This window comes from Alosa alosa, chromosome 5 (assembly GCF_017589495.1).
Source record: "Alosa alosa isolate M-15738 ecotype Scorff River chromosome 5, AALO_Geno_1.1, whole genome shotgun sequence".
Taxonomy (NCBI): Eukaryota; Metazoa; Chordata; class Actinopteri; order Clupeiformes; family Clupeidae; genus Alosa; species Alosa alosa.
The window spans coordinates 6022847-6050651 of NC_063193.1; the positions used below are offsets into that span (position 1 = coordinate 6022847).

Here is a 27805-nt window from a genome sequence, read left to right on the forward strand (position 1 = left end):
TTGGAGAAAGAGGAAAGAATTTTTAAAAAAAGGCGAGCGATGACAAACTTCCTCTCCCAGGGCAGTGTTTACACTCCCTTCCTCCAGCCCCAGAGAGTCACGGTAACCGTCGCCAAGATACCGCACCACATCAATCGTGGTAGCTCATCTATTTCCAGATGGCAGAAGCTATATCTGCTGAGACTTGGGATGGGTTGGTTTCTCGACGGGCTATTGACTTGCGGTGGCATAAGGGCTCATCGCTAAATACGCCTGGTAGGAAGGGGGGGGGGCACCATGGATTCCCAAATAAACAGTAACAAGGGCAAAGAATGTTTTACTTGTGTGCTGTTTGATGTTACACCCTAATTTGCTGTCGGACTGTTTGTTCTTACTTGGACACTTGTAAAGTTTGCGAGCCTGGGTGATGTCCCCTTTACTCAGCCTGGTCCTCTGGCCAATGGGTGGCCGGACGCCGTTCACATCGTAGCGGGGCAGGATGGTGTCCAGAAAAATCCCTCTGCGTCGAAGAAAGAAACACAAAGAGAAGGAGAAAGAAATTTAGGTTATAGTGAAACATACAACAGATTATTCATGTAACCATAGCTGAAAATAGCAAAAGCACATGTCCTCAACAGTAATTCTCAAGAACCACTAGAATTTGGCAGTGAGTGTATTTCTTGAGCCAGGAAGCAGAATAATTATATTCTATCAATCAGCACACACCATTGGTGAAGAACTACGTGGCAGTATGCTTATTTATCTGAAATTTTATCTCTTACTTTTTTTGGCACCGTTTATGCACCCATAAACACAAGCATGCACACACACGCACACACACGCACACACGCACGCACGCACGCACACACACACACACACACACACACACACACACACACACACACACACACACACACACACACACACACACACACACACACACTTCACAGCTGTGCTAGCAGATAAGGACGCTGGCAGCAATATCTCAACAGGTATCTGCACCTGCTCCGAGAAGGCGGCCATTATTCACCAAGGCATTGTGGACTACGGTGACTGCCTGCCTGCCAGCCAGAGCTGGACACAACAGGCCCCAGATTTGTTTGTGTTCGTCTGGCGAAGGCAGCTGCCTGGGCGAGGGGCCAGCGGCCGCTATCTGCCACGGCAGCCGTAGCATCTCTCAGCGGCGTGGAGCTAAAACACCCGAACGCTATCTGTGACAGGAAAAGGGCTGAACCCCAGCTGACAAGAGCCAAAACTCAAGCCGCCACCACCACACCATTACAAAAAAACAAAACAATTAATATGCTTCTTAAGAGAACCTTTTAAAAACTCAAAAGCAATGGGTTTACAACAATAACAACATCGACAACAACAAATTGGTTGAGTTTCAATGCAACTGTTCTCTCAGGCTCTCGCTGGCTTGCCTCTCTAGAGCATTAGTAATAGCTTACAGAAAGAGATGAGGGCAGAGACTCTCTGTGCTGGGAACGTTCTGTCAAGCAGTGGGAGGGCTGGATGTAGGATGCCAAAAAGACAAGAAGTGGTACATCAGACTTCCTCTTAAATCGTAAGTCACACAATAGGAGGACCTGACCAAGTCATCAACCCAATTTTCACAAGACTTTGTGAAAACAGTGACATAACACCGGACATAACAATAACAAGGACCCAAAGACGCAATGCAAGATTTAAAATCCCCCAAATTACAAATAAAGTTCGTCATCGATCAGACTCCTTGAGGAGTTTGAGGTGGAGAGGAGGTCAGGCTGAGGAGTTTTGATGTCAGCACTGACCTCATGTTAGTGTGCATAGATTCTGGCTCTTGTGCGCAACCCAGTTTCAGATTAAACAGAGTAATTAATCAGCGTTTGTTTGGCTTACAAGCATTGCAACACTGAGTACAGCGTCCAAGGCAGAGGAGGGCTGAAACACTAGCCATCCAACATGCTTCCGACTATACAGATCTGGCTCAATTCACAATGGTGGTTGGTCAGGGAAAAACCCTGCTTTCTCTGCACCAGGCTTTTTTCACTTGACACTTTCTTTTGCAAGTTTATCGTTGCCCCTTTATTTCTTTCTCTCTTTCTCTCTTTCCCCTCTCGCCTGACAGCGAGCAAAGCCTTGCTCCCCTGGCCGTTCCCATGGTGACAGCCCCGACAACGGCCGGCATATGCAAACAGAAGCGGCCTGAGCTAACAGCGCGGGAGATCCGCCGCCACCGCCGCCTTTCTCCAGCCTGCTTCCCGAGCAGAGCTGCCTCCAGAGCCCCCGACGCTGGCTACCACGACACCCGCTCTCTGCTCCGGTGTCAGCGGAGACAAAGCCTGCACTAGTAGCTCTTTATTTGCCTTGGCCTGGCTCCATGCACCAGTCCTGAAAAATGCCCCAGAAGGGGTGGTTCGAGGGTGAGGGGGGGCAAGAGAATTGATGGGGGGTGGGGGGGCTTGGGTGTGAGTGATTGGAGGGGGATTGGAGGGGGTGGTCGACAGGCAAAGAGCTCGGGTAACATGCCCCGAGACAAAATGTACGCAGGGCTCCCGCAGTTGTCCCCCAGAGACACTTCAAAACGTGAAGGCAGGCCATGAAATCTTCTCAACAACGGCCCGAGACCAAAGGGCCCGGCTTCCCACGGAGATTTACAGTAGAGAGCGCTCTTCAAACACACAGGGGGCTGATGGGAAAAAAAAAGAAAAAAGAGAGGAGAGCAGAAGAGAGGGGTGATGTGTGCGTGTGTGTGTGTGTGTGTGTGTGTGTGTGTGTGTTGACAGGTAGATCAGCCAATCGGCACCCTCCCCTGCACAGGGCAAAAACGTGAGCCGGATCCCAAACATCACAGCGACTTGAGAGACGAATAAAAAACCAACAAAGGCAGCCTTGTGCTGATGAAGAGATCTGAAAACATAAAACATGCGCCCATTTTCTCACACACAAAAAATAATAATCATGAAAGAAAAGAAAATAAATCAGTTCCATTTCGCTGCCAAACCAGTCACGCAATCTCACACCCAAAAGCAAACAAGAGCCAGAGGACTTGGAAGAGGCAATTCGACAACAGTGACACAGACAAGTACATTCTTAAATCCGGGGAGAGGCAGGCAAAAGCAGACAGCTCTTTATTTTGTCCAAACCCATCTTCAATCAATCAACACCCCCCACCCTTCACTGCATTCAGTTAAGCCAGTCGGACAACAAATATGGAGAAAGGCAGACCGGCACAGAAGCCAAGTGGACAGTGCCAAGCCAGCGTCGGCCTCCCGGTGCAAAGGAGAGAAGAATATTCCCCTCTCCACTTCCCCAGAGCTCACTGCCACGATTGCATGGTGGTTTATTTAGGAGGCTGTCCAGACAGGGAGGCTGCAACAGGGAAGCATGGAGTATGGAGCGGAATGAAGAGAGAGAGAGAGAGAGAGAGAGAGAGAGAGAGAGAGAGAGAGAGAGAGAGAGAAACAATTAAGTTGAGAAATAGGGACAAACAGAAATAGTATGAAAGGGAGAGATTGAAAGATAGTGAGAGAGAGAGAAAGAGAGATACATGTAGGAGCAAGAGGGAGCAGAGGAACAGCTGGTTCTCATATTAGAGCTGTGTAGTAATGATCCTGGCCTGGCTGTCCTTCACTGTCTCTCTCTTCTCTCTGCCTCCCTCTCTCTCCTTATCACTCTCTCTTTTCCTTCTCTCTCTCCTACTCTGTTTCCCTTCCCTTCTCTCTCCCCCTCTCTTTCTCTCTCTCTCACACTCTCTCTCTGTCTCCCTAGGTTTCCCTCTGCCTGACTGCCTGCACTCGCGTGTGCCTGAGCTCATGTTACGGTCACACAGGGGAGCTGCGCTCTGGCTGAGTCCCTGGCCCGAGACACAACACATGGAGTGGCCCCGCGTCCCGGCCTGGCCCTCACGTCCCCGGCCAGAGCCCTGAGTAGTCACTCTGATTTAACAGCAACCCCCGCTGCGCTCCGCCGCCGAGACCAAAACACGCTCCAACCCCCCGGCCTCCGATGTCAGGAAGGCTAAAGCTCACACTGAGATGTTTCCTCCTCCACCATCATTCCTCTTGCTCCCTCTCTCTCTCTCTCCACCAGCGTTCCTCTCGCTTCCTTCCGCTCTCTCTCTCTCTTGCCCTCTCTCCACCCCCCCTCTCTCTCCTCATCATTCCTCTCTTTCTCTTTATCATTCCTCTCACTCTCTCACTCAATCCAGAGAGAGAGAGAAAGTCCCAAGAAAGTGTCCTCCTAGTGCTTCCATGCCAAAAAAAAGAGAGTGAAAAAGTGAGAGGCAGAGAGCAGAACAGTAAATACCAAAATAGGCCTGCGTCCTGTAATGCTTCCGCTCACTAGCACAGGCCTCAGATACTCCTCCTTTAACACCAAAGTACAGCTTGCCGTATGGAGTGACAGCCTCACATCTCCTGGGAGTTCCAGCAAAAGACAGCGTGTAATAAGTGGCCTAGTCCGAGAACGAGGTCAGTTGGCACTTAAATTGCACCTCCCTAAAACGGACAAAACACTCAACCGCCTTGCTTGGTTGAGAGGAAGGCTACAGTTCTGTCAAACCATTTTGTCCCGGACACATTCTAGAACAGCACAGTGGTCTCTAACTGAAGTTGTGAGATTTGAGGAGTTATATTTTCTAGTCGGTCAGGTATTGTATTGAGTTCAACTGCCTGATAGTTGTATGGCAACATTTGTGTGTTTCGACTTCATTTGTGGCTTGTACTGAATAGTAAAACAGTGAAACATTCCTGAAAAACAACTGACACGTGCTGCGGCAACATAAACTGGACAGCCAGAGAGGATTGCGAGTGACTGTTTATCCTCCGTAAAATCAACACTACACCCTTCTGCACGGTTGGTATGCAGTGCCTGATGCTATGAGCAAACTGGAGGGACAGAAAGCGGTGGCTGAAAACATCTAAGCTGTTTGGCCATCTGTTCTCACTCTTTTTACTCATGTTGGGGTCACTAAGAAGTAGCGGACTTTTCTACAGTGTTTAGGGTATCTAATCCACCTCATTCATGAAACCGGAAATCCGTCCAATTTTCATCTTCCATTCATTCTGTTTACATTATAACTTAGAGCAGTCTCAGCAGACGAATTAGAATACACTTTAACTTATATTTCTTTTGAAAAGTTGACAATTTTTCACTCAAAAAGGATATGATATATGACTGACAGAGAAACATAAATGTTTGCTTTTACATGGCTTGGGATACGTCAAGCACTGCTTTGGCCGGAAATAGAAAACCAGATTTCTGGATATTGAGGTGTCATGGCGATGCCCATTGTTGGCTGGAGAATATTGTGGATAAGCAGGAGACTCTACCACAATGTGAATGAGTTTGGATCAAAGCAAAAGATATATAATAGGCAGCAGACACTACCATAATGAGCAGGAGTTTGGACAAAAGTTATCTAATAAGCAGCAGACTCCATCATAGTGTGAAGGGTTTTGGTATAGGTCGACATAAAAGTGATGTAACAAGCAGCGGACTTCACCATGCTGTACAGACGTTTGGGTCGAATAAAAGCTATCTAATTAGCAGCAGACTCAATCACAGTATGCAGGAGTTGGTGTCCAACAAGTATCTTTTTCAAAGGTTTTAAAAAGCTTTCAAACAGCTTTTCATTTTCTTGGAATTCCCTGTGAACATTTGGGAACTCAAACAAATGTACAGACATTACTTAAATCGCATCATTTGGAATGTTTACACAAAAATGTCCACATTTTTCAGTTCAAAGTAAATGTGTTCGCCTCAAACGTTTGACTTTGTCAGAGTTCCTCAAATCAGATGCCACCTTGGCTTAAACAAGTTGCCATGACGTTGATTAAACAGAGATGGCTGGCCAGAGGTTTTCTATGAAGGTGGTAAGCTGGTTATTAAGTTCAATGACAATCGACAGTCGACACAATTAGTGAAACAACTCCAATCTGATGGCTTCAGCCAACCATCTCCAGTGCTAGTCAGTGGGAGGTAGTACTATTTTGTTGTTGGAGTAGAGAGAGCAGGCCTTGTGAAGTTGAGAGCTGTGTATGCTCCACCATGTGACCAGCTTTTACGAGGCTTGAAACGACAGCCACCTCGGGCCTGAGCCAAATAAAATGCCCCTGGATCAGGCCAGCGATGATCAAAAGCCTCTTCAAAGGGTCGCTCTTCTGCGGTGTAATGAGGCAGCTGACGGCATGAAAAAGGGCCTCGTTTTTATAAGAAGCCGCGCCTCAGCAAGAGGGGACCTGATTGCACATACAACAGCAAGCTGGAGTGACTGGGGGTGGGGGGGTGGGTGGGTGACGGCTGGTGCTTGTTACAGCCCAATCACAGGATCGATGCGAAGGTTTCGCTGGCACGTCGCCATGGTTTTGCGGAGGGGCTAATTGAAACGGGCTGCGTGGGCATGGGCTGCTTTTGCAGCGGGCCGAAATGGCCTGGCTGCTCTCGCCTGACGCCTCAATCACGTTGGCGCTCGCCAAGTCCAAGGCGCTTAACAACCCCCCCCCCATCCCCTCATCCCATCGCTCCCCCCTCAACAACAATCTGAGCTGCACGTGGAGAAGGACAATGGATGATTGTGAAAGCTCAGCAAGAACAAGAGAATGTGAGCGAGAGAGAGAATGAGAGAATGAAAGAGAGAGAGCAAATTAAAGAGAAAGAGAGAGAGGGAGAGAGAAAAAAAGAGAGAGATGCTCCAATAACGCTATCAGCCTCTGGATTCGCTGACGCCACTTCCCAAGGTGACCTGCACTTCCACCCCCACACCAGCCGACAGCAATCAGAGTAAGCCACAAAGACACTCAATGTGTGCTTCTTCGACCCAACCTTGGGGCTGAGTAAGCTATACGACAGTTGCGGTTGCAGCATGCCATAAAAAAGTGGAAATGTGCCTTCTTAAGGGATTTCGGCAGTGCAGAGTCGGAGCGAAAAATGTGCAAGACATTACCGTGGGGCGTTTCCTGTAAACATGTGTGAGTTTACACCCGTAAATCATTTTCCCAAAGAAAACAACAACATCCCCCCAGCAAAACAATTGGAGGAGGAGGAGGAAGAAAAAAAGCTTGCCATACAATAAGCACTTTAATACTTTCTCTTTAAGTACCTCTAAGTACTAAGCATCTCTGAGCCGCCTCTAAGTAAGGGAAAACCGACACCATGTCAAAACAAAGGTCATCTATTGGTTTAGCACCACCTACAGTATTTTTCCATTGCGTACCCCAAAGTCAGATTAACTAGATCGTTAATGTCTCCTTGCTTGAAGAAACATATGTCCAGTGTGTCCATTTACTCTCCCCACATTGATTTCACAGGTCTCAGATTAACATGTAGCCTGGAAGCAGCCCAATCTAAATAAATCTCTGTGCTTGCATTTTGGAACTAGAGCAAGGCTAAAAGACCTATACTTTAGCAGCTGCCATTCTGATTTTCCCCCTGCCTTTCCTTTCTCTGAATCTGGTCCTTTAAAACTTTTATGTGGTGGTCAGACCATTGGAACCGTGTTCTTGAAGTTCCCCCAGTGTTCCTTGAAAATCCCAAAGTCCCTTCTGTCGGTGAGGGTTGTGTAAGAGCTCTCTCTTGGGCAGGTGGAACGTCTACAGAGCTTGCTCTGCATTTGGGCAGAAGACAAGATTCTGTTGCCTCCGGGCGTTAACATGTCAGCTAACCGCTAATCAGTTAGCTGACGTAGGAAATATGGAATATGGAAAACTACCCATCATTTTGTTGAGCAGGATCAACTTGTAAGGGTGAGATTGTGTGGAATGAAATGGCCTAACAATACCTGATTCATAGCAGATGGTATGAAGACTAGCTACCTGCTTGTTCTTGTTTTGATACTCTCATCTGAAGTCTAGTTGTTAAACTAGCAGTAATACTACTGTACAGTAATGCTACCTCGAGCTACATTCGGCTGTGAGGGTGAGTAAGGCATATTCTAGAGGAGAGTTGCTCAGCGTGTTCTCGGAGGATGCTGATGTTTAAGGATCGGCGTGAGAGCTCCGAGCAGAATGAGTCTTCCTGGCCGAGTGCCTTACCTTGAGAACGTGTTCCGGGCGTAGTGCATGATGCTGTCAAAGTCATATGTCTCCCCGAGGGAGTCCACCTCACCAGGCTCCATCTTCAAGAAGTTATACTCCTGCCCTGAGAAAGTCAACCAACCACACACACACACACACACACACACACACACACACACACACACACACACACACACACACACACACACACACACACACACAGAATGTTTCAGACCATCTAGTCACCTTTCCACATGGAAAAATGAAGGACATGACATATGATTCACACACCGCAACCCAACCCAATGGCCTAATTCATTACATAAAACGGAAGTAGGCCATGACAAGTCAGTTCATGACCAGCAAGCACAGAGTGTCATCAATCCAGAAACAGTGTGTAATCCTATTTCCTGCTATTCTGTCGGAAACCAAACTAGCTCAAAGTCATCCAGTGTCATTACCAAGAGAATTGCAGATTAGGCTGTCAGTAACTCTACTGTGTGAATCATCAATTTATACATATGAACTGTATTGCACATCTGCAGCTCTGTACTGGATATCCTTCTTTATTTTGAGACAGTTGGTATCACTGTAAGCCCTGGAATTTGATCGTGTCATTCGGTTGCAAAATTTAATTGGGTTGAGCCGGGACTTGGCTGTGAAATTGCCAGGTAGGTTCCGGCCAAAGCCTGCTTATAAATGATTCAACTGCAGGTAACGAATACAGCGGCAGAGAGAGAGGGAAAGAGAGACGGAGAGAGAAAAAAGAAAGGGAGGGATAAAGAAAGAAAAAAGGGAGGGGGTGGATAGCAAGCAGATAGACTTGACTCAATTCTCAGAGCAGAGGCTGGCATCTTTGCCACTACCCGCCTTTGTTAAGAAAAACTCATTCTCTCTCCGCGCAGCTGTTGACCTGGGTGACTTCCGTCTCTGTCTCGCTGCAGATGGCACAGCGATGCCCGCCGCTGCCAGGAGCTCAGTTGGAAACAGTTGGCGTTTCACACCGCTGCCGGCTATAATGAGCTCGGCAGGATTGGTGACTGGCATCTCTCCCTCACCCAATCTGACATGCCACTGACTTATTGGGAGGCTGTGCTGCAGGCCTTTAAATGGTAGAGTTGCTTTGACACGATCACAGATTGTGTTACTGAATGGTGGCGGTGGTGGTGGTTGGTGAGGCGAAGGGGGAAGTGGGGTGCCGGTGTCGGTGTCGGCTTACCTGGTTGAATGTTGTCCCGGATGATGCTGACGTGCTCGTCGCGGTCCGGCCGCGTGTGCTCGTGCCAGAAGCCAATCACGTGACCCAACTCGTGCACCACGATGCCGAACTTGTCGCAGTTCTTGCCAATGGAGATGGCCTGGGGGCCTCCGCCCCGACGGCCCACATACGAACAGCACCTGCGGGGGGAGGAGGGAGAGAATGAGGAGGAGGGACAAAAGTGGGTGGACTTATTGAAGGCCCAGTGAACAACGACAACTAGTGGCTACCATCATGACCCCCCCTACACCCATTGATCCAAAGAGTCAACACACAATGCCCTGGAGGACCTTGTGTACTTTCAAACTCACTCACTCACGTTGCTTATATAACCAGGTAAAGTCAGGGAGAGAAACAAACAGAGAGGTAGGAACCAGTAAGAGGTCATGCATATCGACTCCACTCGTATCTATAACACAGATATAGACATATAATAAACATAGAGCAGAAATAGGTATAGCAAGACGGATAGAATATTTGGTATTAGTCAGGAGACGTCACCGTAATCTAAAGAAATGTTCACAAACGTCTAGATATACTGTAGAGGCAGCAACACAGGCAACACAGACACATTAAACACATTCCACAACTCCACAGTGTAATGTTGGTCTCCATCTGCCAGAGGTAAGAGAGTTCTCTCTCACTTTCTCTCTCCGCTATCTCTCTCTCTCACACACATCAAAAGGTCACTGTTGGAGCTCACTTTAACAGCACTGACAAACACAAACATACACAGACACACAAGCATGTGTGCACACACACGCACACACACACGCACACACACGCACACACACGCACACAGACACACACAGACACACACAGAAACACACAGAAACACGCCAGCACACATGCCAGTGTATACACATAGCCATGCACGCTCAAACACACAACCAGATGCCTGCACACACACAAACACGCACACACACACTCCAGGCCTGTGTAAGCCCAACTGGCCGCTCTCTAATTACCGAGAGCCCACAGCCAGCGACTGCAGAGACTTGCCTTGAACTTTGCACAGGACAGATGGGGGCCTTGCTGAGTGTGCATCAGACAGGGCCCTTAGCTAACCGCTCCTCCCTGCCTCCCCGTCCGCCCGCCCGCCCGCTCGGGGCTGCCTGCCTGCCTGCCTGCCTGCCTGCCTGCCTGCCTGCGTGGATAAAGCCCCCCCTGTTCCCTGGGCGGCCAATCACCCCGGCTAAAAATGACCGGGCATGCCGTAGTGGGGAAAAAAAGCCTTGTTGTTTCATGCACCTGGTCTTTGGCTATTCCCTCCAGTAGTCCCAGTTCCCAGTGCTTTCAGAGCGCATGCTGTTGTAATGTATGTTTTATCACGAACAGAGGAATTAGATTAAGAGGGGATTTTTCTTCCATGACATGATTTGTTTGATTTGACTGATCCATTCTGACTGATGTAACTATGATGTGAGTTTCTTTCTCTCTCTCTTTCTCTCTCTCCCTCTTTGTGGAAAAGAAAGCAAAGTGAAAAAGATGGAGTGAGTGCTCGGTGGGGTCTAAGTTAGCCCATTGAAGCTTCAGTCTCTCTCCTGTGGGGCGGAGGTGAGGGGGGGTGAGGGGGGCTCTTCCTGGCGAACCGAGAGGCCATGTGCGACACGAGTACCCAAGCGCGGAGCTGGGCAGGCTGGGCAGACAGGCTGGGAGCTCTGATCCATGGAGCCAGCCGCGTTCGCTCTACGCCGAGCCTGAAAGGGCCGCTTTCACTCTGGCCTGGCAAGGCGGGGGGATTGTGGGGGGGGGGCAGAATTACTACGACTCAGTGGACGAGCAGCATGAGCAAAGACTGGAGCATGGTGGATGGAAGTGCATGGAAAAGCACTTAGGCGGTAAATCAGGGGGCCTGTCGGAAGAGAGGGGGAAATAAAAAAGATGCGGCTACGTGGGGAGGGATGAGCAAGCCCCCGAATCTCCACAATCCGCCATCCCCCGACATTCCTCAGTCAGAGGAACGCAACCATGCAAAAAGACACACAATAAAACACACACACACACACACACACACACAAACACAAACACAAACACACACAAACACACACACACAAACACAAACACACACGCGTAAGTTGCTCCACTCACCCACACGGCCGGTAGGTGAAAACGATGTAGCTCTCCTCCTGCGTCCTCTCAATGAATGTCACGCAGGTGTGCTTCTCCCAGTGACGCATGGCCTGCCGGAAGATGGCCCGCTGGCTGCCTGAGAGAGGGGCACACACACACACACATACACACACACACAGACACACACAAACACACACACACACACACACATGGACACACACAGATGAGACATGAGTGATGGCTACATACAGCCAAGCCTTCACAGACACGCTCCCATCCTTCCTCCCAGGAATAGCTCTTCAGCAGAGCGCATCAGCCCTGCCGACCTGCTCGGCGACAGGAGCACGGAGTGTATAGACCGTGGCCATCTCTGATGGAAATGTGCTCTTTAGGGGGAATCCATCACCACATTTGGACAGGTATGAAATTAATGATGAAGTGGCTAGTCCTGACCACTGGTTACAGAAAAAGGGGGAGCGTACCTATGTTCCCCACTTTGTATTGGACCAGGGAACATAGGACCCTTTTTTTAAACCCTAACCATAACCCTAACCCCGAGCGAGAAACATACAATAGGACCCGGGGAACATAGGGATGACCACGAAAAAGGGTAACACTTTCGGCCTACTTTTTCTTTCTTGAATTTCCCCTGGGGATCAATAAAGTATCTATCTATCTATCTATCTATCTATCTATCTATCTATCTATCTATCTATCTTTTACAGATGGTTTGTTGAAATTCAAGTTAACTCAAGTCAAATGACCCCCTAAAACCTAATCTTGTATTAACTTAGGCTGTGATAATTAAATCAGCATACCAATTTAGGTGACGGTCCGTATTCAATTTTGTTTTGTTCGCCAATTGAGTAAATAATAAATAAAGGGTTGACAGATTATTTATAATATGCGCATCTGTAGATAGTTTATAGGGGACCATCTCAGTAGAGTCTGGCCAACAAAGTAATACTCCAGAGGTCAAAAGCCTGTAAATGTTCATCTGATCCTCGACATATCCACAGGTTTATGACCGCCAGCGAGCTCTATCTGGGTGAAGAAGGCGCAAGCCGACATGCTTTGCTATGCTTCTAGTCCTTCAAAATAAAGGGCTTTTATTTTTCAAAACCTTTGACTATTTTATGTCAAAATCCTTTATGTCATCATTTTTCCATTTTTCCTGTTTTCTGAAACCTATCTAGGCACTCTGCCTTTCGCGAGGAGCAGGGGAGAGGCACGATCGAGTTGGAGAGATGATTCACGTGTTTGCTCAGGATCGGCAGTCACCTCAAGGGACTCGCAAAGCGGCCTTTCCCATTTCACAACTCTGAATTAAAAACAAAAGGCCCTCCTCACATTGTGTCACACTTTGTTTGGGTTAATAGAAATGGACAAAAAGGACCCCATTATTCAAGAGGAGATTAACACTCATGACCAGCATGTAGTGTTTCAATTTTCTTTTATCTAGTCATGGTCGAAAGAATAACAAGAGGCTGGCGATCCAGGGAAGAAGACAAATATAATACATGCTTGGAGGGCATGACAGCACATGCTGGACCACAGCGTCTAAATGGGCTTTTTAATCTCTTTATTCTCATGTTGAGATACATCTGCCTGCCCTACGAGATGGTGTGACTCATTTCCTTTGCTTTTGTGCATGTTCATAAATCCTTGAGTGCTTGGCAAGAATTTCGCCTCACGTTGCTGTGGGTCGTGGCCTGAGTAATTGAAGGAACTTATTCACTCGACTCAGATTAGGGTCAGAAGCGCTCACGAATGGAAGTATCAGACACCCCCCCATGAGCGCGTACACACACACACACACACACACACTGCATGCCTTCTTGCAGATTAAGTAACAAATGTTCATCAAAATTCATAAACACACTATATACTGTAGCTTATAGCTTATACTTGACCAGCACTACCCAAGCAATCTCTTTTTTTCTCTCTTTCTTTCTCTCTGTCTCTCTCTCACAAACACATACACAGAGGCATGACATGGTGCAATCCATTTGTCCAATGTGCTCGCCTTACAAGTAGTAAGTTGTCCGAAAAACAGAAAGTTACGCAAAATTACGTCCCCAAAACTCGTCTGACCAGCAGCGATCTCGCACAAGTCAAATTGTGTGATCCAGTTGTACGTGGGGCTCTTCTTACCAGTAGGAGGATAACAGACAAACAGTCGGGCAAAATTACGCGACAGCACACCTAAGGTCGTCTGACTAGAAGCAGTCTCATACAAATCAGAGGACCCCCCAGTTGACGGCGTCTAAACTAAACTAAAGATGGCTGCGCTGCGTTTACTGTAATTAGCAAGCTCTTTCACTCTTCTTTTTACCGCCTAGCAGATCTCAATGTCCATTTCAATTACTCGTACACATTGCAATGCCTCGGGGGTACATGTACGTTATGTTGTCTTGTTTTGCATGGTGTAATGTGTTATTTATCCATTGGTGTTGGTAAAAGTGGCTAGCAATGTTTTGATGAAAACAAACGCTGCCGCAACGGGAGGCGCCCATTGGCTTTCTGACTTGTTGCGTTGCGATGAACGTAAATGCAAACCGGAATGCATACAGCTTGGTCTCACAAGGAAGTTAAGACATTTCACTAGTTACGGGTTGTGACAAGCCGTCAGCATGTACAAATGGAACGCACAATTAGATCCCTTTAGGTTCAAAGAGCACACTGATTCTTACCACTAAAGTTGCCACTGATCACGTAAGGAATGACCCCCTCTGGCCACACCCTCTCAGGCCTGGAGGTCGCCGCCCTTTTCCTGCGGCGAGAGCCTGGTGTGTCTGGCACCGTCCTCGTCTCACTGGCAGGCGAACCTGTCATTCACATTACAAAGCAAACAACATGGCTAGGTTACATCTGTCCCAGGAAATCTGGCACTCCAATAAGTCCCTGTGAAAGTACAATGAAACTACACAAAAACATGTTTTAGCTTTGCTAAAGGAATGCAATAACATATGCAATAACATATCGACATTAATCATTTCCGCACAAACACACACAAAAAAGATAAAGTTTTGTGGATTCATAAAGAGGATGGCATGGCCAGGCTGAGGTCTGGCCATACAGAGCTCTGTAAAAGTAGCTTAGAATTTTTTGTTTTTTGTGCTGAAAATGTGCAGCTGTTCCCCTTGACTGACTCCGCCACACCCATGACTGGGTCAACGGAGGTTTTTTTTTTCAGAATGTTTCAGTAGAATCTGCTCCCAATCTCCCTGCTAAAGCCTTCCTGCTGGGTTTTGGAGACCAGGTGGTGGTCTGGAGAACACTGGAGCCAAGAGAAGCTGGGAACATGTCTGATGGAGCAATACATACATACTTATGCTCCTACCATTCACTATTTATAAATAAACTCATAAGCATCTGCTCAGCGTTCGGGTTCAGCTCTGATTAGGAAGAAAACTAATGAGTTCTTCATTCTTTCGAGTTTTCCAGGAAAAATAACTCCAAGGCTCCGAAGAATAACAAACGAGGTGAGCATCTCTTTGGATGAACCTGCTCTCCATATGTGGCTCCCAGCAAACACGAGAGACTAGAAGAAAAAGCTGAACCTCTAATCTCTAATCTCACTCATTTTCCCCACTCACATTAGTCACGGCCACAAAAAAGAAAGTGTGTCGTGAGTCAGTTGCCCGAGACAATTAACTCTCAGACAGTGTTATTTAGTGATGAACACTGACACGCTAAAGTGGGAGTATAAATATTACAGAACTACTTCAGCCTCGGCAGAAGTAGGAAGCAGAAGACTATGGGTATGAGGTTTTTGAGCTTGTTATGGGACTGGAATGCTGACTGCTGAGATGTTGGTTTGTTTATCGGCCAGCAAAATCCATGCAGTGCATGAGAGAAGAATTCCTCTCTGGCAGGCAGTGCACACACTAAGAGCCCTGCACTAGCAGTGATGGACACAGGCATGAAACCAAAGCATGTCTTTGCATGAGAAAATGCTGTCTCTTGAGAGTTAAATATACACTGTTTTCGAGGAAGCAAAACACTTACACTGATATGTGAATACTTTGTTAACTTTTTAAAAAAAAAAGATGTCAACCCTAAAATAGTTTCCCAAACCACTGGCCATCATGAGCACTGGAAAAATGCTAAAGGATTCTGGTTTTCCCTTTTTCATGAGGAAACTTGAGGCACTCCATTTCTGTTCATGTACAGTACAGCTGTGGTGCGTTAGGAGGAGGGCGGGGGGTCAAGCCATATACGTGAGGTCAGGACTGGGACTGTAGCGTGCAGCTGCTCTGACCAGCCTATATGGCGCAGAAACAACAATGACGCAGCGCGGGTGTACAGGAAAAGGTTCCCACGCTTGGTTGTTTCAAACAAACACTTGTGCAGAAGGGTTGGGCATGTGAAGGAGTCTGGTGTTCCCACAAGCACCATAAAGCTACAAGCCTCTGAACACAAACAAAGTTGGAGTTTGGACATTCAATTTGGTGAGAGAATATCAACACACTGTTGTAACCTGAGGAGGAATGGATTCAATTAAGTTTTACTATTGTAGGTTTCCATGGATCAGAATCAGTTGTAGAGAAGTCTGGTACCCGAGTCAGTGTTGTTGAAGATCTGCACAGTCCTTTGGGCTAAGTCCACTATTCGGACCACCTTGAAGCTGCGCATGTCCTCCTCATCCAGGGCAATATCGCCCAGGTAGGCAACTAAAGAGATGGAAAGAGAGGCAGGAGAAGGGTTAAGATTAAGATTAAGATTTAAGATTAAGATTAGGACATTGAAACTGGCATCTTTTGTCAAATATGAGTAACAGTGCTATGTTTTGTTTGTCTTTGGCAAGGGTTACAAAGTGAGGCCTATGTTCACTATTACATCACTCAAGCTTAAAAACAGAAACCGTTGTTTGTCATCTTCAATCTGAGTCTAGGCAGAGAAAACATTCATACTATTAATAAGTTGTTCCCTCAAGACACTGGATACAATGAGAGCAAAAAGCTGTGTTACATTTCCACAAGAGGTTATTTTCATTCAAGACCATCAACTGTAGCCTTCACATGGGGAGACAATAGGAGGTCACATGGCGGCTGAATCTGAAACCTCAAACTCGGTTCCTGAAAGGGTCCTCAGTGGCTACTGTGTCAGCCATCGACACACCAACACACCAAATGGAACGAAATCTGCTGCTCTGCTTTCCAAGACTTGTGTCTCTCCTCACTGAAACCTCCACCACAGACTTCCATCGCCACTCCTGCTGCTTTTTAATCCCTATTCCCATCCCAGTATATATATATATATAGTATATAAATAAAAAAACGACTGCAGAGAAGGTCCTCCAGCCAAACGCTGCTCATCCATTTTTTAAAGCCTTGTCAATCACACCGTATCCAGCCAAGTTCATCATGCGTGCCACTTTAATTATTCATGTGCCGACAGAGAACTCCATAGGGCCACTCATTTAAGGGCCTGCTCTCAGCCACGGCCGCTAGTCTGCTGCGTACACATGACACACTGGTGTCTTATGGTGACCTAAATGGAACGTATGCATGCATATGGATAGAGCCTCTAATTATTTGGTCAGGGACTAATTGCAGCTGGGGGAAGAGTGGCAGCGCTTGACTGACGGCTCTAAGCTCCCGAGCGGATATCCTTTGGATCAGCACAACTAATTATAAGGAGCACATGGAGTTAGCAAAGCAATCACAGCCTTACAGATAGGCTGCTTATGAATAAGGGAGAGAGAAGTGTGTGTGTGTGTGTGTGTGTGTGTGTGTGTGTGTGTGTGTGTGTGTGTGTGTGTGTGTATGGTGTGTGATGTCTGTGTGTGTGTGTGTGTGTGTGTGTGTGTGTGTGTGTGTGTGTGTGCAGAGCAGTGCAGAGCTGGCGTTTGTTTGTTTAAGTTTCATTTGAGAGATCTGAGCGGTTACAAAATCCTGAGTTGAGTAACAGACCTCACAGAGCTCTCTGACCAATATACACACATTAAGGTGCACACACAGACACACACACACACACACACACACTCTGAAATGGCAGTTATGTGAGCTGATTTGTAGGAAGGCAGCCTGTCTGTCGAGGAACTCACCAGGGGGTGTTCAGCATGAACTGAATTCCATTTTATACCGAGACAGAATCACCAGAGAAATGTCCACATGGCATTCAATTCAACAGAGGGCACATGCCACCACTTAATCAGGTCTTCATTCTGGAAAGTGTTTTTTTTTTTTTTGTTAAAGTGGGCAAATCGCGGAACAGCCCTGTGCTGGTAGAACCCCACAGCCGTAGACTCCTTAGGCAAAAAAATCTAACAGTTTAAAAGAGGTAGGGGGGCGATCATTTAGCACAACCGGAGTACAGTGGGGTGCCTCAAATATAGGGCAAGTATTTTAATGAGACCCAAGGGGGAAGAGATCAATTAAGTCCACAGACACTTTTTTATGGAGGAAAAGGGTTTTACAGCCCCCTACTGGAGCGCCACTGTGCCAGTGGCGGTGAGGGGAATGGCTGCCGCTGGCGAAGGCAGGAGAGGCAGGCTGCTGGGTTTTTACAGGCACATTAGCATGTGAGGTAGCTAGGGCTCTCTTTACTGCCTAGACACTGTGTTTATGCGTGTGTGTGTGTGTGTGTGATGTCTGTGTGTGTGTGTGTGTGTGAGTGCGTGTGTGTGCAGAGCAGTGCAGAGCTGGCGTTTGTTTGTTTAAGTTTCATTTGAGAGATGTATATGTTTGTGTATGTGTATGTGAGTGAGCAAAAGACAGTGAGAATGACTGTGTGTGTGTGTGTGTGTGTGTGTGTGTGTGTGTGTGTGTGTGTGTGTGTATAGAGAGGAGTGCACAGACGTGGACTGCATAGACTGTGTTAGAAAAAATTGAGCTGTGTGTGTGTGTGTGTGTGTGTGTGTGTGTGTGTGTGTGTGTGTGAGGGAGGAGGGAGCGGTTGGGGGTGCAGCCCTACTGCCCTGTTCACACACTGCCCCAGGGAAGCAAATGTGTTTGAGCAAGACTTGTAGTTTCCTGCACCAAGGTATGCAGATCACTTCCACTGTCCATGAGTGTGAGAGGCAAATCTGAAAGTCAAACGTCTCCGTGCGAGAGGAGACTACATCTCCTTGTATGTCTACCTCTCAGCCCAGACAGAATGCATAAAATGGTCCCTCAAAGTTAAGATATCTGGACAGCTCTGCACCACGTCTATGAATTAATTCAAGCTGTCCAAATCTGACGGACGGACTCTACCTGAGATGACAGGCTGTCCCCGAAAAAGCAGGAGATGGCCAGACGACAAGGAGGAGAGCTGACTAACTCTGAATTTAAGTGGTACGGACCACCGCAAGGCACAGATCCCCGACTGCCTGCTTCTATTCTGAGTATCGGCTTGTCACAAGAAAAAGCCTCCGAGCTGGAATGATAAAAGCCTAATGATGGAATGCATGTGTCACTTAGACAGGAGTATGAGCATAAAGTGATAATAAAAGGCAGACATACTGAATGTGAAAGACACAGACACTACAGATCATACAGGTACTAGACACAAGGAAAGAGTGAGAAAAAAAGGATAGATATGTAGCTCTCACAAAGGAGAGCAACATTGGGCTGGAGCCATCTACTGAATCTGCTCTGGAGAAATAGGACTGCTTTTGATTGGTCCAGCACAGCAGAACCCAGTGCAGCTCTGCATTGCTTGTTGACAGCATGGGGGGGCAGTAAGACTCTAATGAAAGCTCCCCTGCAAGACCAGGCACGTGCCAACAACAACAACAGCTCAGAATATGCCAAAGGAGAGAGGAGAGGAGTGCAGGGGGTCCTCTAATTTGCGCTCCTATGGCTAACTGAGACCAGGGGGGAGGGCAGTATGTGTGTGTGTGTGTGTGTGGGGTGCTATTGCATTCCTGTGACACATAGCGCATCATTCATGAATCAGGAGGAGGAGACACAGTGGAGGGGACGCAGCGCCAGCCACCAGATGTCCTGGGGCCTTAATGCACACGCATACGCACACGCACACGCATACGCGCACACACACACACACACACACACACACACACACACACACACACACAGAGCTAATGCTGCTGCATGCGGTATGGGACTCAGTCGGCGGCGGTCACGTTTCGCCGGCACATGCGAGTGCTGCACTCCGCTCCACTCAGCGGGCCAAAAGCGATTGTGAAATCATCACGAGCTCACGCTGAAGAAACCTGCAATCGATCGAGGGATTTAGAGCTGAAAGTGCAAGTCATTAAAGGGAGAGCCAAGAGCGCCACTGAAAGGTAGTTTGAAACCTTTTGAAACCCCGTTTGAAACCACACAGCAATACAATGTGACCTTGTTTGTTTGTTTTCTAATGCTGGTTCCAAAGGGCAAAGGTTCCCCTACATCCCATACATTGGATGCTCACAAAATGATTTGTGATGGTCCTTCTTGTGTGGCTAAATCTGTTTTGAAGGCCCGCCACTAAGCAACACTATAAATCCCATGTCCAAGAATACCGAGATGGCCCTAATGCCCCGGGCTCGGGGGTCTTGGCCAAGGCCTCTGTGAAAGTCTGGCCTCTTCCCCACCCCTAGTTGAGAGCCAATCATCCACAACCATTTTGGGTGCAAGTCCTTTAATCCAGCGTATAATTGTTCCCCCTGACCAGAGGCCAAGATCGAGGGGAGGGCGGGCAGACAAACAAGCCCACTGCAGGATCTCCCCGGCCCCCCGGCTTTCACAGTTGTCCTGGCGACAACGTGGCAGGGTGTTTTGTTATTATCGGGAAGTCTCGGAGGGGATCCCAAATAAATCCCCTTGTCTCCTGGCTCCCATTATCCACGGACAACCAATCCCGAGATGGACGCAAAATGGAGCACGGACAGTGATCGTGGGCAAAAGGGAGAAAGTGGAATCAAACAGGCCACCCGTAGCTTGGAGCATGCCGATGATCAAATTGAAGAGACAATGGGGGTGAACTAATGAACTCCATCAGATGTTTCCAGATAAGATGGCCCCACGGCAAAAAATAACAAGAGCAGTGCTTTAGAAGATCTAATAAAGGCGCTAAATGGCAGATGGGCAGTTGGCATCGGCTCGCAAGTATGCCTGGTCGCTGTCCAGATTACATTCATTAAATATAATTTCAACAGCTGCAACTTAGCCTCTTGAGGTAAAGGAGTGTTATAGGAACTGAAGTAGAAACTGAGGAATTTGAGTTAGTCAAACCACCAAATCCCAATGGCTTATTTTTGTTTTGTTTTCACAAGGTGTTTCTGTGTTTATTGTCAAACACTAAGAAGTTTGTTCAGAAACCTGCCTGCAGGAGGAATGGAATTGAAAATAAAAGTAAATAAAAAACTCATTAAACATAATGAACAACTGACATGAGATGAGATTTAGCTTGCATTGGTCCTAAATAGAACCTTTCTAAGACAAAACAGCAGAACTGTCTGGAAACCAGGCCAGCGAGCGCCCGCATGCTGACTGTCTGAGGGGGGCTTTCCCCTACAGCAGGGATGACCTCACACACCTCATTCCATCTCATCTCATCTCATCAGCCTGACCAGATAGGGGCCAGGAAGACACGAGTCCTCTGCGGAGGCATTTGATTGACTGGGCTTTGTGTCTGATATAATTCCCCCTTAACCCGCCCCGGTACACCCCCATGCCGTCGCCACGGCAGTCATACACACAGGCCGGGCTGTTTGGATAATCTTAACCAGTCTAATCCTCCATCTCATTGAACTGCTGCTCATCTTTCCGCTATCACCACCACACGCATGCAATCACACACAAACAAACACACACACACACACTCCAACACAAAGACCGACACATGCATGCACACACACAAACAAACACACACACACACACTCCAACACAAAGACCGACACATGCATGCACACACACAGACAAACACACACACACTCCAACACAAAGACCGACACATGCATGCACACACACAGACAAACACACACACACACACTCCAACACAAAGACCGACAAATGCATGCACACACACAGACACAGGAGGCTGTTGTTCTTTCGTTTACCAACACTCCTCCACACAGACACACAAACACAGATAGATAGACTCGTACACACACACACACACCCACACGTCCACCATCATACTCCATCCATACAGTCCTGGTCAGATAATGCAGCAGGGACCATACTGGAAGAAAGCCTCATTGTTTCCTTACAGCATCACTAGACCATGGAGGTTTTTGTTACAGAACTCGATGATGATGGACATCTGTGTCCCTAGCATATACTATCTACACAAGGATGACATTCTTCTAGAGGCCATAGTCATGTCTCAACAGAAGATAGCATGAGGACAACAAAAACACAGTTTAGCCTTTGGGTGGGATACCTTCCCTACGGCTGCTGCAACGTCTGGAAGTGACAAACAAGGGACGTCCAGACAGCCCTCTCACTCTAACCACCACCAACACAGCAGCAGCATAACGAGGGTCTGGGCGTTAAATAGGAGGTCTAGACAGGGCCAGAGGGTGGGTGCCACCCCTCCTGTCTCCAGCGCCAGCCCAACCTTGAGACTGTAGATGAGGAGTGGAAAAACACAGCCACAGGGTTCGGACTCCATGTGGCTTGTGTTTCTGTGTGTGTGTGTGTGTGTGTGTGTGTGTCTGCGTGTTTATGTAGTGTGTGTTGGTGTGTCTGTGGGGAGGGTCTGTTTGTGGGTTGACCACGCATGACAATGACACGGCCACGCCTTTCACTGTTTGGTCTTTTCGCTGAGACAGACCTGAAATTTACATTCAAATTGAAGGGCTGTGTCAGTGTCATGGGCTTGGACTGATTAGCACTTATGGTAGTTTCAGCAGGGATTACTCCTGCAGTCCTAGTCTGTGCACACAAACAGATGACTACACATCTCACATACTGTATGCACAGTTTATTTTTGAAGTTTCTTTGCAAATCATATCACACCCCAAGGTACCCTAGGGGGTAAATTAGGTAGAGTTTGGTAGGACTCTGGTGAAGCGGGAGTCTTGTAAAGTCTTGCTCGACAACCCAACCCCACCACCACCACATCTTGTAAAAACAATCCCAGCTGTTACCGCCTCAAATGCCTACCTAGATATTTCCTTAGACTGCAATTTGAACCCGAGGCAGTTGAAGACGAGGAAAACACAAACACATATCCATCGGTGTTCAACAGCGGGACCTTTTCAAAGGTATCTCACCATATAATCTAGGGAACCGTTCGGGATTAGCCTTAGGCTAAACCCCAGGAATCAAAGGGGTGATTATTTTCCTATAAGTGGTGTGCAGTTGGGGCCTTCTGACCACACTCAGGGCCCCAGACAACGTAAGTGAGAGCTGGAGGGAGAGCTAAAGTGGTCAGCTCCGTCACAGAGGGCATAAAGGACTTGTCTGGTGGAGCCAAGGAGACTGTCGTTGGTAATTTCGCAACCCAAGTTCCCGAGTGCTCCTTTTGACATCTTTGACAGGTACTTGTTGAGTTGAAGAAAAAAACAAAAACAAGTACTATTTATGTGGCTACACCAAGAACTAATTTAAAAAAAAAAAAAAAAAAAAATTGAGAAATATTATTGTATGTAACAAATCTTTATATAATGAGGATCTATCTATCTATCTATCTATCTATCTATCTATCTATCTATCTATCTGCAAGTTCATATGGGTTTTGCAAACTGAACCATAAAACACCACAGTCACACAATCTTTAATGCAAAGACTCCCTCTCTCACACACAAATTCACACACACACACACACAAACACCCTCATCTACCTGAGCTAAATGGAAGTGGTTGTTTTGGAGGTGGCCAAAGGTCAGATGGGTTGCTGTGGTCAGCTAAACTGAAACAGCCCAATTACTCTTTGGACAAAGCCCCTTTCACACAAATGGTAACACACACACACACACACACACACACACACACACACATACACCTTCTTGAATTTAAACCATCATTAACATTAAAAGCATTTCTGGTACACTTCTCCAGCAGAATACAAATGAATCTGTGAAATCTTTGGAAGAACTCACAGATAGCTGATCTTTAACTGTTGCTCTTACAACAAGCCGATAAGCCAAATTGAGTGAGAAAATGAAGTCGGAGGGTTTTTTCTCTCTTTTGCTTGCTTTTTCTGCCAACCATTTAGTTTTTCATTATTGACGCCTAATTGGCCGTGAGCGGAGGCGTTGAAACAGACACTCCCCGGAGCCTCTGTGACAAAGTCTGCGCCGACAACAACCATGCTGTTCCTGCCAACGTCTCAAACAAGGAAAAACTCCCCCTTTAACCCTTAACACATGATGGATGCCACTGTCGGGGCAAATGAGGTGAACCTCAACCTCCCCCGGGGTCAAAGTTCACGCTTAACCTCCAGGAGCCTTCTTTAGGTCTTAAGTGACAACTCACACTTGAACAGTGCTCAGCACTAGCACTATCCCATTGTTTTATATTATCACACAGACGAGCATTCTGCCTTCAGACTGATAAAGCTTTAGCTTTATGAGGGCCGACTGGGCATGCAGAGACACAGGCTGACTGGGCTGAGAGGCCGACTGAATCACAAAACGTTTCTCTGGAAGACACCGTGAAACGAAACAAAAACATTTGAAGCGTCCTTCCAGTAACATTCAGCAGCCTGAGGCGCTCCAGCCCCCTAAAGCTGTGCGGCGGCCCTTCTACTCCGTGCGATCAGACAAGAAGAACGCATAGCTCCGGGACAAGCTAAACATTCATCTCTCTGATGCACAGCGGCGAGCGCTCGGTTCTGTAAATCTAGTGTTCCTTTAGGTCTCCATCTGCTCACTCCTCTCTTGCTGACAAATCACTGCACACATCCGTCTCGGCGGCCTTTAACAGACTCCCCCGCACATGCTAAAGACATTGAGGACCTCTTGTTGTTTTAAGGTTCCTGTGGTAGCATTAGTTTAGCAAATGGTGTGTAGCTCTGATGAGATGTCAGAGAGACCATACTCGGTTGAAATACAGACAGAAGATTTGAGCAGATTTGAACTCTGTTCTCGGTTTCTTGGCAAGAAGTTCGCAAGCTGTCTCCTGTCTACCTTATCTGTGTTTTGACACTCAATCTACAAAATATGTCTTTGCAACTCAGCTCTTTTTCAACATAAGGAATTTACTTTGTCAAGTTACCAGTCAATTCAATCTCAAGTGTGACATTTCTTGTCTCTGTAAGGGAAAGCTTTTTTCAACCACAAAAACCTGTGCAATAGTGTGAATGTGTCATCTCCTTGCCTTACTAAGATCTTTGTTTTCTATGCAGGGGAAACCCAGTGTTACTGAGATAAGGTCATTTAGCTGAGAAAGGAAAGCGGACATTCTTCTACTGCCCCCTCCAAAACCACACAGCGGCCACCACCGCGCGCTACTTTCATCTCGACTTCATCATGACGGCAGAAATCAATAAATAAAAGCCGGGGCCGAGTGCACGCAGGGGCTCGGTGCTGTAAACACTCTCGGGAGGAGGAGCCAGCCGTGCTGCTGAATGGCGGGCAGTCACCCTGTCCACTCCAGAGCTGGCAGGTGGCGAGAGGAGGCATGTTTCCCACCTTCCTTCCACGCCTGGCATGGCCTGAATGACCCCTCAGTCTGTTGTCGCCCTCCCACCACAGCCACCCGGCCAGAGGGAGATGAGGAGAGACAGGCCAGGGAGGGTGGTGAGACAGGGAGAGGAGGAGACAGGCCAGGGAGGGTGGTGGGTGGGTCGGAGGGCTGGGTATGACAGGCAGGGGGCTTGGGTGGAATGGTGGTCGACATGGTGGTCCCAGCCAACCAGACTGGGAGATCCTCTTCCAATGAAAGACAGACCATGGGATGCCATTGTTCCCAAAGGGTGGTGATGATAACCACAAAGGTCTCTTCGCGATCTTAAAAGACACACAAGACCAAACATAAGGATTGGTCATCACCACCACACACATAACTCATCCCACTCCTAAGTGCTCCTGGCTAGAAAACCACTACATGCACCCCACTCCTCTCCTCCTCAGCACCCTCACATTGGATCACTTTTGTAGTGGCAATAAAAATATTCAGGACAGACCTCCTCTCTTTCGGTTACTTCAAATGAATCTTTTATCTGAAATGGAGCTGCTTCCTCCTGGGCCGAGGCTGTACTTTAAGTGTAGAGGACAGACATTGCAGTGCGTGACTTGGCTTCATTCATTTTTCATGCTGAAAATTAGTGATTCTAATCTCAATGGGTACATTGAGATAACGAATTTCTGGGATGCTTTCCAGGTTGGGATAGATGTTCTCCAAGATAGAGGAGATGAGGAAATGTTTAAATAGAAAAAATACTTATAAAAATGGGCCTAAATTTCCATCATCAAATCATCAAACACATCCCAGAGATGTGCGTAATGGATAACCCTGTAGAATATACCACTTTTTCAGGTGTGTTGCGACAGATGATAAACAAATGATCTTGAATAACGTGCATGGCAGGTTGTAGTATAACCCACACAATAGTGTTGACACGATGCATCTTTACGGTCTCTGTTTGGGTTAGCTGTGGAGATATGCCAAACAATAAACCCACAGAGTCACCAAAAGAAATGCAGAGAAACAGTCAGCCAACCAGCCAGTTAGTCACTCACACACAAAGACACACAGACACACACACACACACACACACACACACACACACACATAAGCACAGACACACACGCAAAGACACACACACACAAGCAAAGACACACAGACACACACACACATACTGTAAGCACAGACACACACGCAAAGACACACACACACACACACACACATACACGCACAGACACACACACACACACAGATTTCACTTGGAAAAAGGCAATCACAGCCATTGAATTGTAGAGGATGACATAATGGAATCCAGTGTGTGGCTGGGCGCAGTGTGGGCTCTTACCTTAGTGCATAATCTCATTAACTCCTCAGCAGCACACTTTGGCCCGGGGGCCCTGACAAGGCCCCAGCCCCACAATGCACTCTCTTCTGTCCTGCTCTCACAAGAGGACCCACTGGGGTGGGGGATCACAGCAGTGAATGCACCCCCAGCGTCCTCTTACTGCGTCAGCGCCACCAAAGGGGCCGTTGCCACCACCAGACTCTCACCTCACCTCTAGCCCTGACCTTGCACCTCCCTTCCCATTTCCACCTCCAGCACACATACACACACAGTACTACTAGCGTCGTGCCCTGCCCTGGCACAGTGTGGATGGGTCTGTGAGATGTCTGTGTTCATTGGGGGGGCAGCAGCACTGTTCCTGGACTACAGCCACAGAACTGACTCTCACACAGTCTCCCCATCTGTGGTTTTCCCCCTCGCCGCTTCCAGTGAGGACACACACACACACACACAGAGAAAGGGAAAGGGAGGGAGAGAGAGAAAAAGACAGAGAGAAACACACACACCAGAAGTTCTTCCTAGGACCACCACATTTTTTGCGAGGGGGTGTATGGGGGGGGGTGTTGGACAGACGGGGATCCAGGTCAGAGCGTGCCTTCCTCTGGATTATTAAAAGCATGCCGGCCACATTCTGGAGGGGGGTGGAGGGATGGAGAGATTTCCAGCTGCGGTGGTGTGGTGGCAAATTGAATTAGTAAAGACCGATTTTTAGGGAGACGAAGAGACAGGAAAAAGAAACAGAAGGTGTGTGTGTGTGGCGGGGGGTGATGGTGAGAACGGATCTCACACATTCGTGATGACGTGGAGTGCCTAGGTGTTGGGAATTCATATGGCATCAAGTGTGTCTACTGTATAACATCTGCTGCACACATTGTTCAAACACTGAGTCCTATCCTGAAGTTAGAGTCAAAGGATCATTTCAGGGAGTGAGCTTATTTTGCATTCTTTTACAATTTCACCAATGGGCTTGCTGCACAAACTCTCAATATCCACTAGTCTGATTTTGTTATCCATCAAAACCAGGTTTGTTATGCTGACTGATGATCAACAGACAGCTGATCCCAAATAAAATGGTTTGTTGATAAGAACTCACAAAAAAATAAGCTTTTGGATGCATTCTTCTATACAGCTCAGCCAACTCTGTGGAGAATAATTCTCTGATATATCCAGGTTTCTTAGATCTTCAAAAACAATATCAGGTGGTGGATATTTTTTTTCTTCGCTTTTCTCAAGTTTCTACAATGCCCTTGACCTCACCATGGAAACAATTGTTTTACTCGCTGCAGTGATTTTTTATTTACATAAGAGATAACAAGTTACAGGACTGAAAGTGTGTGTGATGAAGACAAAAATAACTACAGTGTCACTGTTTAAATAGTACAACATTAATGCTATCTTATTTCTCTGTTTGGACAGGCTGTTGTCACTTTGCTCGGAGTTAAAAGGACACCATTGCATAACAACACTAACAGGCCCAGTTTTTGATGAGCACACATACAAGCAGTAACACGGTGAACTTTACGTTGTCAGGCACAGCTGTGCGATGTCCTGAGAGAGAGGCAGCCTCCCACAATGATCCCGTCGCAGACGGAAAAGCAGTCATTTCTGACCACATGCTCCAGTTTCCTTTCCTTATGGAGTA

The 27805-nt window shown here is 47.3% G+C and overlaps 1 protein-coding gene across 1 annotated transcript in view; it reads right to left on the minus strand.

Moving 5' to 3' along the window:
• bmp1a (bone morphogenetic protein 1a) overlaps nucleotides 1-27805 on the minus strand; it is a 47052-nt gene that overhangs the window by 16454 nt on the left and 2793 nt on the right. The window contains 6 exon segments of the mRNA XM_048243906.1: nucleotides 375-499; nucleotides 7995-8100; nucleotides 9196-9374; nucleotides 11326-11443; nucleotides 14001-14135; nucleotides 15870-15983. Coding sequence (XP_048099863.1) covers nucleotides 375-499; nucleotides 7995-8100; nucleotides 9196-9374; nucleotides 11326-11443; nucleotides 14001-14135; nucleotides 15870-15983 — 777 coding nt within the window.